The sequence below is a fragment of the Corvus kubaryi genome, unplaced genomic scaffold (assembly GCF_017639235.1).
Source record: "Corvus kubaryi isolate FWS band 111438036 unplaced genomic scaffold, C.kubaryi_AGA036_p1.0 71, whole genome shotgun sequence".
Lineage (NCBI taxonomy): Eukaryota > Metazoa > Chordata > Aves > Passeriformes > Corvidae > Corvus > Corvus kubaryi.
Window position 1 is genome coordinate 19,096,598 of NW_024582059.1, and position 14,402 is coordinate 19,110,999.

General features: G+C 36.6%; 1 protein-coding gene across 4 annotated transcripts in view; it reads right to left on the bottom strand.

The window, feature by feature from the left end:
- LRBA (LPS responsive beige-like anchor protein) overlaps positions 1-14,402 on the bottom strand; it is a 375,341-nt gene that overhangs the window by 97,871 nt on the left and 263,068 nt on the right. For all 4 annotated transcript variants that reach the window (XM_042049819.1, XM_042049817.1, XM_042049818.1 and 1 more), the window contains 2 exons: positions 5,438-5,578; positions 4,154-4,273 (listed from right to left, as the gene is read on the bottom strand). In XM_042049819.1, the coding sequence (XP_041905753.1) occupies positions 4,154-4,273; positions 5,438-5,578 (261 nt within the window). The remainder of the gene's footprint in view (positions 1-4,153; positions 4,274-5,437; positions 5,579-14,402) is intronic.

Consider the following 14,402-nt stretch of genomic DNA (forward strand, 5'->3'; position numbering starts at 1 on the left):
AGCATTTCTGTACCTAAAATTCAGCTGTTTTACACTATGAGGATCATAATTGGCCAGACACACCTGTATGAGATACGAATTCAGCTACTCAGTACCATCCCCCCCAGCCTTACAGTAGCTGTCACTGACTTGTGTCATATCACAAGATTTCACAAATTAGTGTCCATTTTATGATGGAACAATCTAAAACAGCGTAATTGGAGTTTATTGATGTTTTCTTTAATATTATGGTCTCCTAGCATCTCTTTTTGAACAAAACTAACCAAATTCACCAAAAGCAACCCAAAGCACATGAAAAAGAAACAAACACAAAGCAGCAGAGGAAAAGACATGAAGAACTGTACATAACACCATACTAGTGACTGTAGCTTGGTTAAAAATTGTTTAAAAAATCGATTACATTAAACCAATCTAATTTTCTTTCCAAAAAGAAGCTGCAGTAGTGGATGGTGAAAGAAAAAGCAGCAAGGTGTTTCTTCACTTTTGAGAAAGACCTCTGAGGCTGCCACAGTCTCTTATGACATTCCTATAAGCAAACCAGAGGAATAGAGATGAGATTGGGCTACAATAATGTGGGAGTAGCCAAGCTGGAAATCCATATTCCAAGAGCAGTTATCAATAGTTCACTGTCAGACTGGGAGGACATGGTAATGGAGTCTGCCCTGCTCTTAACACCAGTCAATAATCTCACTAACAGCCTGGTGCAGAAGGTGCAGAAGTAAAATTCCAGATGACACTAAGAAGGCAACACAGCTGTTTGGAGGACAGCAAGAGGATTTCAGATGATCTTGAAATCTGTATATATTGTACTAACAACAAAAAACCCCACAAAATCCAAAAACAATCAGCAAACTACTACAGTGGAAAAAGGAAACATAAATGAAAAGAGCAACATGGGTTACAACTATGCTGTTGTAAACACAATGAGAAATAAATGTGTTGCAACAGGTTAGCTGCCAAACCAGAAGGAACAACAGCTTCTGAACAAGTACAAGCAAATACTGCCAGGCTATCCAGGTTTGCTTTTTCTGTGGTATTAACAAAACTAACCAGGATTGCTTGTGCCAATAATGTAAATTAAGAAGTAATTGAGTTAATGGTTATGCTTATATAGTACTTTAAAAGTACCAAGTGATACTCTCACAGAATTGAAATTCGTTCAGTATTCTTTAGTGCAGAAGATTTAACCTAAAAACACATGGTTAATCATTTAAAGGCACCAGTCCTGAGCTAATTACAGAGTGGTAGTGAGACACCAGCAGACTTCCAAAGGATTTTTAATTTGCATTGCTCAAATAAATGGATAGGGAAAACTAGGAAATTGAATTTTATGCAACATATCACCTCTTGAAATCAAAATTTGCAAAGTTCAAGCAAAGGTTATTCTACAGAGGAGCACTGGTTTCATGCTTTGATCATCAATCCAAGGCTTTCTCAGGATATTGACACAGACTGGTCGTGACCACACATATGCTTCAGCTTTCTCTGCTGAAGTGATACCAGCCAGCACGAGTTCTTTCCAAAGCCAGCTCATGTTAGTCCTCCCTGTAACATACAGTGCTTCCAGCTAAGGTTAACAATAATCTTAGGACAGCAGCATCAGTAACTGCATTCACTCTTTCCACACGGGAAGCAAGGAGAAGTCATTTCTTGTAATCAGCTCACTGGTCCTAAATGTCACACTTTTTTCAGCTGGAAGAGGAACCAACCCTTCTTTTTCCTTTGTGTCCCCTACTTGCTAATAACTACAGGAGCACCATTATGTGCTCCGCTTTGTTCGGGCTATTCCATGCATGAGTCAACTAAACACATTCAAGCAACAGGAGGCTAAAATATTGCACTTCTGCATGTAGAAAGTTTCTAGAGGCATGTGGGACACTTTAGTCACGTATTTCGCACACACTTGCAGGGTAGAGCACCAAGTATCAGGAAACCTGGTTTTCACAGCTGTAATGAAATATGGGGAATACAGGTATTTCCAGTGAAGAGGGAAACATTCAAACATCTTCCTTTCTAATTCTTTGAACACGTCCCTACAGAAATCTCATCTCATCCCCCTTCCTGGTTGCTCATCCAGTCTCACAAACAGATTCCTCTAGTCAACCTTAATACTCACTCGGACGCTTCACAGCAGCATCATGTAATTCATAGCAATTTACAGTCTCAGGAAGCTGTAAGCAACTCCAAGAGATCATCCATAACAGAAGGGATGCCTTTAAAGGCAGTACCAGCTTGCACATATGCCATTTCCAAAAGTTACCTAAGCATTTCTGAAAACCCCTTCCTACACTAACTGCCAGGGAAACATTCATCAGATTCATCAGTTTTGTTTTTCTGTTGGGAAGGTTACTTTGATTCCAACCAAAATCTCCCTGAGATTTAAGACCATTAATTCCTATCCTGTCCAGCATGGGCAGCAGAGATTGTTTTCCTTTTTTTTCCTTACAGCAGTCTCCATGTAACAGAAAGACACAAGGTCCTCCTCAATCTGCTCTGCTTCAGAAGAAAAATAAGCACAGCTACTCAATCTTTCACTGCATTTTATTTTCAAGACCTTGCACTGTGATCATTGTTCCAGTGTGGATTCTCTCCACCCAGCCCAAAACTATGGGTGTAATATTCTAGCTAAGACCTTATCAAAGCTGGGAAAAAGTGAAGATTTTTGTCACACATTTTGAAAGTTCCATTATGTCCTGTTGATGTATCTTCCACGAAATGTTATTCACCTTTTGTTATACCATAATACTGTTAACTCACATGCACTGTAGTGTACTACAGGAGATGTACTAGAACCTAAATGTTGGAGTTTTTTTCACAATAGATTGTTCCTTGTGTTATAACTGTATGAGAACCTGCATGCAAATTACAATTATCACTCGTCCCTAATAAACTTCACCTAACACTTTTCTAAAATCATTTTTCCCTTCTGCAAGAAGCACTACCAATTTCACTACACTTTCAGTACCTTCCAATCTAATATCAATGGAAATTGAGGCCTAACCTGTTATTATCAAGAAGAATTCCACTCAGTACATCTTTCAATTTTAATAATGAACTGCTGGTAGCTATTCTCCAAATACAGTGGATTCTTTTAGACAGAGTAATCCCAGCTCACTCATAAGACAATGTAAAAAACTAAGATCATCGTCTGCTTCTTCTCTGCTCATAAGGTCTGTTACCTTTTCTCATCAGAAACTGTGATTGCTTTGACATAATCTCTTCTTGATAAACATGTGTTTCATTTGCTTGTCTCCAAGCTATCTTCCTGGCACTTAAACATAGTCTGATTATTTGCCTAAGTATTTTTCTGTGAATTGCAGTTACACTCACCTCATCATTTCTTGGCTCCCTTTTTTTTCTGTATTAAATACTTGATTTGTCCACTACTGATATCTTTCTCCTCCTCCATTTTTAAAAAATCCCCTAAAAATGCACTCTGAAATACCATCTGGCAGTCTTGTAGGTTACAAGGAAATTAAGCCCATAACGACTAATTAATTTGAAAAAAATATAAGGTATTTGTATTTTCTAAACCCTTCTTTCCCAATTTCATATAGACATTACATCTTTTTCTAAGTGGCATTAATTCCACTTGCCACTGATTGCCATTGAGTCTATTGGTGGGGATTCACAGATGCAAGAAAGACATCCCTTTTTCAGCACTGCCAGTTGACAATTCTTGCATTCCATTAATTTGCAGATCAACCATTTCCTAAACTGTCTGCTCACCATGAATATGAGTGAATGATCGTGTCACTTAGGTCTCTTGCTGGTCTCATGACCTCCTTGAGCTTGCCCCTGATTTTCTTCACACTGTACTTTTCCATCCTTCCTTCCATTACAAAAACCCAACACTGATATTAATCTATCTTCTTGGATTTGATTTTTCCCACCACTGCCAGCATCCTTGTCTCCTGTGTTTTCCTCCCCAGTTCAAAATATTTCAGTCTCAGGGCTAAAAATGTTTACTACAGTTTTACAAAAGAATTCATTGAAATATTCTGACAGAAGTAAAACCACCTGTCATCTGCCTTGCATCTTTTCCCAAATGGTGGGATAGCTCCCAGTCTTCTTCCTTCCATCCTACACTCCCAGCTAAAATAAAGGCAGATGCAGTATAAAACATGTTACTACCTTTCAGGAAGTGTTTTACCTTGATGTCAGAAGTGTCACGCTGACTGTTGCGCCACGCTCTTGAAATAGACGAAAAAGTCCTATCTGCATGATCAAACTTCCCACCTTGTAGATTTAGGAAGAGTGTTGTGAAGGGCTCCTAAGCACATATAAAAAGATTCATTAAAAACAACAAAGCATCTCTTCAGAAATTTCAGGGTAAAACAAGGAATTTTATATTCTTTTGGGGTCTGGTTGTGAATGATGCTATTCTTCTGGCAGACACATGATTAATAGCAAAGGGTTAATTCTATTATTTAAGAATGAGAAGTACAAACTGATGCTTGTTTGTTCAATAAATACTTTTTAATCTTACTCCATGCATACATACCCAGATAAAGAAAAGCAAATAAAACCAAAAGAAAATACTCAAAGGCTGAAGTAGAAACTACAGTCAATTGTGACACAAATTGCTCTCAACAGCATGAAAAAGCTCAGATATCTTAGATATTTATTAAGCTAGTAAGTAACAAAAATAATGTGCTTTACTTTGTTTAAGGTGGTCTGTTAATCTAAATAGTAGCATTCAATACTGAGAGCTTTAGGACTGTTATTGTTTCATATATAATTTATGATTTAGAAAAATGTTTGGAAGATTTAAAAGCCTCCTCTTAGTTAAAGAACACTTAAGCACATATTAGTGGGTAATTGCCTGAAATTAGCTAAGCACTATAAATTACTTCAAGGATTTATGCATGCTTGTACATTCTAACAAGCTTTAATTAATGATGTGCTGCTAATGCTTTCCCAAAGAAATTACTTCCTAGGAGATAAATTGACTTTCAATTTTATTGAAAAATATATTGTTTAACCAATACATTATCAATATGTAGCAGCTCAAAGTAAATTCCATATCAACTGTAGCAGATTTTTTAAAATTAATTATTTACACCACAGAACTTCATGATCATCAGAAACCAATTCACACTCATTAGGAGGGGAAAATTAAATACATTAATTAAGAACCACAAATGCTTGGTACTTGGTCCAGTCAGAAAATACGCAAGGAAGGAAAGTTAACCATGTTTAAAGAAGTATGTACACTTAAAAGCAACTTTTAAGGAGTAAAAGCTTTACTGATTTGAAAAGCCTGTACCATAAAAATGAAAACTTTCTGCTTGAACTTTGGAGCACATTTCTCCTACACTACTGATTACAATTACTAGAAAATTTCAGTACTCTTATATACCATTCAGTTTTAGTTTAGATATTTGTTGCTTTCATTATCACTTAAAGGAAAAGCATTTTTAAAATATATACTTACAATCCTTAACAACCACGTGAGTGCAAAACTTGCTGTTGAATAATGGGTGCCGTAGTGAAATTTTGGGACCTGATCGTCTTCCCACGACTCGTATCTCTCAGCAAAGAACGCTGCTCTCTTTGGGTTCAAAGCTCCAATGGGCTGCAAGATTGGTAAAAATAAACTCCTTAAGCAAATAAAAATAACATGAATACTATCACATCATACTGCCCTTGCTCTTTTTGGTAACCAGAATTACTGGCATGCACGGAGAAGACGGGGCTTGGTGCTTTGCAAAAGCAGATGTTGGTTTCTGTAAGCACCCGAGGAGATCCGTGTACTTGGAACCAGGATTCCATGCACAAACACATGGCTGCTTGGAAAAATCTCTTCAGCATTAATACAGGCTTCATTTACTGCTGATTCAAGTCACTGACTCCATCCAATTCACAGTGGAATGTCTGGGACAAAGTGTTGTTTAACTTGGGTGCCTGTGGATATGTGTGCATGTTGAATACACTATTAAGCAAATAGCAACATCGAGAAGCATTGTTTTTGGATATTTTTTTGGAGAAAAAAGTAGCGATTGATGGGGTGGTAGAATATTAACAGTGGACTTGGAATTTTGATAATATTATTCTTGCTCCTATGCTTTCTATTTACCACCTCAAGCCAAGTTTTATTTAATTCATAGAATTTTCACCTTTGAAATAGACAAATGAAAGACCAGAATTTCTATACTATATAAAAACATTGATATAAAAGAAACAACATATGTATGACTAAAAATGTCTATCACACTTTCACCAATGCTATCATTCTTTGTTCAGGGCTTACCTAGACTATAAACACCCAGGGACTTATTTAAAAGTAGGAAACATAATATTTTGTTATCTAGAGCTGTGTATTTCCTCAGCAGACTTTTACATAAATGATTTGAAAGAAGATGAGTATCGGTCACACAAATCACTGAGAAACCCAAAAGTGAATTTAGTAAGAGTAATTCCTGCTGTAAGAGTTCTAAAATATCTTTGGATATATATGCAAAATACATATGCAGTAAAATTTTGTATACAGATTGAGCACACTTTTAGTATGTTATTAATGTAAATTATGTTCATCTGTACAGACAATGGGTGCATTCAAATACAAGCAAAGAATAAACATGAAACAATATCTCCTTTCTCCAAGAATAAATATACTTAAGAACACACTACAAGGTGAGGAAAAACTAAAGGTCCTTGAACAAAAGTATCAGTAACCTAATCTTGAATTCAAGCAGAGTTCAAGTGAAAAACTACATCTGCTATTGAGATGATGATTATTCAAATAACTGTTTCTTTGCAGCTCATGTGAAATTTGGCATACAAGCTTCAAAGTATTTTCTCTGCTAGAACAGATCAGATCTTTGACTGACCTAAAATCTAATCTTACATTTTTTACTTAGAGCAGCTTTCACATTGCAGTAGGATAAAGAAAAAACATCTTAGGTTAATTACTATTTTTGCAGTTCACTAATTTGAAATATAACCCTTTAAAAGGAGTTGTTCCTGTATAAAAGGATTTTTATCTGATTTAGCAAATTTATTCCAGGGAAGTATGAAACTGACTCCAAGAAGTCTCTTTGTTAGAAGAACCATTTTGGAATCTCCATCTGTACTGATTTTCCCTAAAGGCTCAGATATGCTCCTGGGAGAAAAAGAAGAAAGAAGGTCATTGGTAGACAAATTATATAAATTAAAAATAGGAACAGTGTTGTGCTGTATGGTTCTGTTACATTTTATGTATTCTCTTTATCTGCCTCTATTATTACTCTCCAAATGAGTATAGCCCAAATCAATAGTTATAGAATTACATTCCTTGAATATAAAGCTAAACCCAATTAGAATTGATTTCATTCTCTTTTCAAAAAATAAAAATAAAAAAAAGGTATCATGCAGAGATCTATATAGCCAGAATCCACAGTATTGATTTTAGCTGTTATTGTTACAGTTGGTTTCTGAAGCCTGAAACAGGACAACTATCAAGACATGTCACATTTATTTGCAAGTGAAGAAAAAAAGTCCCCAAATGAAAAAAGCTTAGGGGGGGAAAAAAAAAAAAGAACTGCGGAGCTGTGCACTGACAATGATACACTATCAGCTTACTCAGAGAAGTTACAGTGGGAATACACACATTGAATTATACATTACACGAATGCACTGATTTATTGTGGTAATAACATCCACCTCATTAAAAGATTCTGCTTTGCTGCAGTTGGAGGGCTACATATTGTTTACTGCTATAAATTAATGGCAGTGCACAGAAGACTGTAGAGCCCTTCTAACAATAGATCTGTAATGACAGTGCTGTATATCACAGCTTCCCCAGCAGCTTCATAATAAAATGGAGACAATGTATTGGGCTAATACATTCTACCAGGCAGGCCCATATTTTTCTGACAACTGCTTCTAAGGATGAGGTGATTCTACTGTGTCACACTGCACTGGGCACAGTTAACTACAGAATAAAGCAAAAAAAAAAAAAAAAAAAGAAATTAATTGAAATTTCTCAGTTATTTCATATCGCAGAATTAACAGGGAATCATAATTACATACTGTATTCCCTCCCCTGTGGGTAAGTGCCAAGGGAAAAAGAGGAACTCCAAACTAAGCTGTGCTAGATGTAGCTGTGAGACCACAAATTTACACTACTCAACACAGCTTCTCTATAGCTGCAGACCTCTAAGGAAGACTGAGCTGAAAAGCTTTCATCTCCTGAAATTCCAGAATGTATTTTATTTGCAGCACCTCTTTTCCCAGAGGAAAATTAGGTATTAGTTCACCAATAAAAAAATGTTTATTTAGATGGAGAGGAAAAAATGAAAAAGTAGAGAGAGAAAAATTCTAATGAGCAAAAAACAATGGATGAGATTCCAGGAGTAAAAATGAAGAAAGAAATCACTCATGGCTGCTAAGTTTTCAAATCATATTGAAAAATCAATGATGTGTGTGGTTTTCATTGTTCCTTCAAAAAGAGAATCCAAACTGGGGCAAGAATTGGGGTAAGGCAGTTTCTGTTTTCACTTTTTCCAAGGCACGATCACCTGTTTTTTGGCCCAAAGTGGTTGTTGTAACAACACGTGCTACAATTATGAAAGTTACAAGCCATTCTTAAAACAAAACAACTCATTTGATATTATTTTTTCAAGTACTCTCAAATATAGTAATACCTCAAAATAAACAACTTCACATTTTTACCAAGAACTAAATATAGTAAATCTCAGTCTTTGGGACCAAGCTTGCTTGCTTCCTTTGAAACATAACAAAGAAAAATGGTTTGCTGAAAAATAAGTGAGAAAACACACTGACTCTTATCATCTACTGCTGTCAAATATGTCCAGACACTACAGTGTACAGTTTTATTTGTTAGTTCTTACTCTGTGCCAGACATTGAACAGTAACCCATCTTGCCTCTGTTTCCAGAACAGGCCCTGTTGCATCCAACAGAAGAAAGCAGAATGTTCACTGCTCCTCTTTAGAGGGCAGAATCTCTCCTGGACTCAAATACTTGAATGACTCACATTCAAGTATGTAAGTATTTTGAAAAAATTGCTAATGGTCTTAAATAAACAGACTGGGGTCTTACAAAGAAAGAATTACAATATGATTATCTATAGTTCGACATTTAAGAAGAGGCACTTTTTATTCAAGAGGGAAAAAAAGAAAAGTTGATTTTCCTTGTGATTTCTTACACTGTTTTCTTATCCACATACAACCAGGTACTTGTATTTCTGTGAATACCATTATCTGTATTACGGAATCATGTTTGGTAGCATCCTTGCCAAGTATGATGTTTGTTTCCCATACATCTTATTTTCAAGATAACTATCTGGTTTTCATTACTGATACTTTTCATATTGGGCCTAAAGGACATGGGGGACCCTTAGGTCATCTCATCTAGCCTTGAGCTTGTGTGACAAGAGGTTAAATGCCTTTGCATTACATGATTTTGAGCCCAACTATTTAAACTTGATTACAGCACGAGCTGCATCTGGCCAACTTGCTTTCCAGAAAGACATCTGACTCCTGAGTACATGGACAACCTGCTACTTTTCTTGGAAGCTTTTTCTTCTGGTAATTCTTACCCTCATTCTAAAAAATATATCTATTTCAGTTTGGTTATGAATTTACTGGTGTGTTATCAAAGAGATCTTATTAAGCTTCTCTCTGACACATCACAGAGTCTCTACTTACCCAGTATATTCTGAATATAAAGATACTTACAGACTATAATTAGACTTCCTAAGAAACATAAGAAATTGAGCTCTTCAGGTCTTCCATTTTGAGGCATTTCTTCCACCCCTAAGATTTCTCTGCTGCTTGCCCACCTATCAATGTATTCTGACATTCGGAGAACTGACACATGTTCAGTGTTCCAGTGTTAGTTTTCTCACCTCCATAAACATGCCAAGTGCTGGAATCCCTGCTGCACTCAAACCTTGTTTAGTTACTTTATGTATCACCAACACAAAATTAACTCCCTGAACTAGCCAATACTTGTATTATTGGCAGTGGGACGTCCTGATCACTGAGTAAAACTTCTTTTTCCCAAACAGAGATACAGAGACAAGATGCAAGGGTTTAACTAGACCCAAACTTTATTCACTTAGGTCAACTGGGAAATATCTGGGAATAAACTAATCTAGTGCAGATCATTACTCTCTCACCTGTCATTTTTGGGTTTGAGAAGAGTCAAAAAATGCTATTCCCCTCTCTCAACCTATTGTCACTCACTGCTGGGCCTCACCATTCTTCCTTCACACAACTGGCTACAGTTTTCTTAAAAATTAGGTCCCATCTTCTTTAGAGGGCATCTTACCTTTAATGCATATCTAACTCAAATTTGTTAAGGAACTGTATCCCAAAGAAAACAACAAACACAATTATCTGCTGAACTGTTTGAACTGCCCTCACTGATCACCCAAAGTGCCCTTGAGCTGTAAGATTTAAAAAATGAAAACAATTTATCAAGGAGAAAAACAGTCCTTACCAATTCATTCACAAAAAAAACACCGGTTTCACAGCAGATGCCCCCCAAAACCTACATCAGCTAGGCTAGGAGGGGGAACTATGAATTTGGATGCCAAAATTTATCTGAAGCCAAGGGGAGAGACCTTGACAGAACCTTTTTTATTCTTCCCCAGGAAGCATTTCAGTGATACACAGTAATTCTGAACTGATATGCTATTTTTTATTATTAATTTTAAATTGTATTTTAGCCACTTAACACAAACAGCTACTTGAATTTCATGTGCTTTCTTAGTGAAATAAGGAATCCCACGGTTGAACACCTTTGAATTGAAACTGCAATAATTAAGAATATTAGTGAGTGTAGTCTACCTGTTTTGATATAAACACATGATCACATTCTGCTCTAAAAATTTTTTTAAATACTTCAATTTCTAGTCTCAAGAAACTGAGAATTCAATAAAGGGCTGGAGTATGGGCAGAAAATAGTCTTGTGCATGCAAATTAAAAGTATTTGTACATATGGTTTATATTTCAGATGTTTTTAAGAGCATGCATATTCCTTTGAGACAGCAGGAACAGTGAGGAAAAACTGATCTAAATATGTTCTAATAACTAGAATGTCTGAACATGTCAATATAAATAATACCTAATGGTGCAAAAGACAGAAGATTCCCAAAGTTCACATTTAAAAGATATGGGTCATAAGCTAATGTTAAGCAGAAAAAATGAATAAAAAACCCTATTATGCAATATTAGTGATGTTTTAGCAATACATCAATGACAGGATTTGCCTCAGGTCACCTAAAATCTTGGAGGAATTTGAATTTAGAAGAAAAATCTCCATGCCTTTGTATTACTAACTATAGTATCAAATGCTACTCCAAGCACCTGTAGCAGATTGCAAAACAATGCACTGCTGAACTGCAAACTAATTTAGCACACACTAATGAAGCACAGTAAGGTTTAATAAATTGTTCAGCACAACTGAATGTGTCACACACTGCATACCTGAGGTATTATACCCTAATACTGCTGGGAAGCCAAACTGAAGACAGTTGTTATGTGTTGTACATTTCCAAGAGGTCAGGGAGAAAGGAAGCTGCAGGTCCCTGGGAATCATGAGGGAAATCCAGCTGCTTGCAGGCAGTGAGGAGGGTATGGCCTTACTTAGAAAATAACCCTGCCAGCCAGAAGCAAACATTTGCATGTACTCTCCATGACTTAACCTGCCAAGTGAAAGAAAACCCTGCACTGTTATTCACTTGCTAAAAAAACAAACAAAAAATCCTTTTATGGATTTTGAGAAACAGGATTAAGTGAGAAGCCACACACATTTGAGTCATAGCAGGAGATGAAAACATTCTCTGTCTGCCTTCCTTTCACAGACCATGTTCCTCTGCCAACACATCACACCACAGAAAACAGCAGCCATTGTACCTAACAGCAGATCCACTTAAGACAATCAGAACGAAAAACGTAACCCTTTTTGTTTGTACTAGGAGCACAGGACCTCAAGCCAAAAGCTGATACAAATTTGCATTTTATGCAGGTTTCTGTCAAGGCACACAAAATATATGTTATTCTGTATCATATGTAAGCCTGAGAAAAAGAGCAGCAGAAGGCTAGAATGTATAAGTAGTTTTTTATTGTAATCTGTACTGTTTCATAAAACTATTCCAATCAGATTATATCAATCCTGAATATAAGTAGTCAGCTAAGAGCCCATCAATGTATCTTGTTTCACACATGCATTGCTTTGCTCCTAACATGAATTCATCCATCATCTTATTCCCTATTTCATAAGGTTAGTCAGCCATCACCTTCAATACCATCAACAGATGAGCACTGTCAGAAAGTTTTATCAGCTCCCTTTTGACGCTCTTTTTTGGATTAGCATCCATGCTGAACAGTATAAAGTACCAAACAGACTTCTGGAATGTCAGTGACCAGCCCACTTTGGAAATTAACCTTGTGTTTCTGATTCTGATGCAGCTTCAAGTGACTGGCTGGATATGATATGTAAATTATTTTAATTAATCTTGTTAAACTATTCACCTCAAGCTTTTAGGATCATATCATCTTTGCTTAGTAATCTTTTCTTTATTGATTTCCCTCATTTGATCTACATTTTTATATGTTGATGTTTGAGTTTTAGAAAGATCATCTGATGTGTACATCAAAGTAAGTCCACAGCCTGAGAACCACCATAAACTGCTCCTTAAACAAAGATTTTTATTTTTCCTTTATCTCATTTTCTGACCACTATTTTTAAACCTGGATTGTTGTTTGACCCCAAGAGGCCTCCTGCTACTAGGAGTTTGACCAACTCAGTTTTAGACAGCTCCAGTTAGGTGAGGAAAATCCCATATTCATTTCCCATATCAGTGCAATCTTCAACTTAACTACCATCATGATTGTTCAGAAATGTGAGTTACACAGATGTGTGCTGTAGCAATCCATAATCTGCTGAGTACAAATGTATGACTATAAAAAGGAAGAGACACTATATCAAGAGAATAACATTCACTTTATATTAGGAAGACAGAAAACACACATCTAATATGCCTATGGCCCAAGACATGTGTGTGAAATTACTTTACTTTGATTTCTAGCAAATTTTATGACCAGACACGTGCCCTACGGTTTCTTGTGATCGTTTGTGATCATTTAAAAAACTGATCTATCAGCTCATTTCCAATTAGAAGATGACATATGTTCAGGGCACCTAAAACTGAAACAAGAGCAAGATGGACAATAACAGCAGATGCAAACTTAGAACATCATTTTGAACATCCACGGTTAATTTTGAGCTATGGTTTTTCGTATCTTTGAGAATTTCTACATTCCAAACAATACACTTCCTTGAGGCAAAGCAAAATTAAGATGATTAGGCTTATTACCAAAATTATTCTTTTTGATCCTGTAAACTTGGCTTTTGCCCTAATACCTCAATAAATTAAAAAAACCCCTAAAATTTCTAAAAAAGATTGCTTGAAGATAGCCAAGTGATCCTAGAAACTGATATATGCATCTGATGTACAAATAGTATGCCTCTTGTGACTTCAAAAAATAAGCCTCTAGTGGGAAGAGAAGAGAAGAGAACATGAAAGAGAAAGTAAGAATGGCAATGAGATGCATTCTATCATCCTCATCATGTTCTTTGGAGGTGTTGTGACACAGAGAACAACCAGCTAAAGACAAGAAAAAAATCCAAAGGTGATGCTATAAAAGGATGGTTATGACACTGTCATAGAGCAACATAAATTACCAGAACTTTTTTTTTTAAAAGTAGGATTTTAAAAAGAGTAGGATTTCAGACAGTATGTTTTGATAAATCATCTCAGAGATACATTTTGGTCAAGCTTCAGCCTCACCTGGTCTCCACAGGAGTTGTGGAGAAACAAACCACTATGGAAATCACATGTTTGTTACAAAATATATGGAAATCATGTTTATTATAAAAAAGGTCCTGAGATAGATGCTGCATGAAGCTCAAATCAACACATCAACTCAAAAATCTTTGTCCTTAAAGCGAAAGAAGAAATTGATAGTAAAATCCAAACAGTTGAGCCTCTCTAAGGACCATGTCTAAGCCGGCCTTAACAATCCAACAGCTACTTAACTTAAACAAATCGGTCTTCCTCGGAGCTGTGTCCCTGCCTTTTTCCCCGAAATAGTCTCGGGATGTCCCTGTCCGTGGTGCTGAACCCCAGGCGCCGAAGCTGGCAGGGACGAGGCTCTCTTTTGGAGAATCCCTGACCGTGGTGCTGCAGACAAGGGCTGGGGACGGAGGGACGGAGGGACAGAGAGACAGAGAGACAGAGAGACAGAGAGACAGAGAGACAGAGAGACAGAGGGCTGTGGCACACCAGCCACAGACCCATGGGGCCCTTTGCAGCTTTATCTCCCAATTTTGGCAAGTGTGTTTCCGGAAATGATACAACACATTGGCTCAGCTGTCAGAAAGGATAATT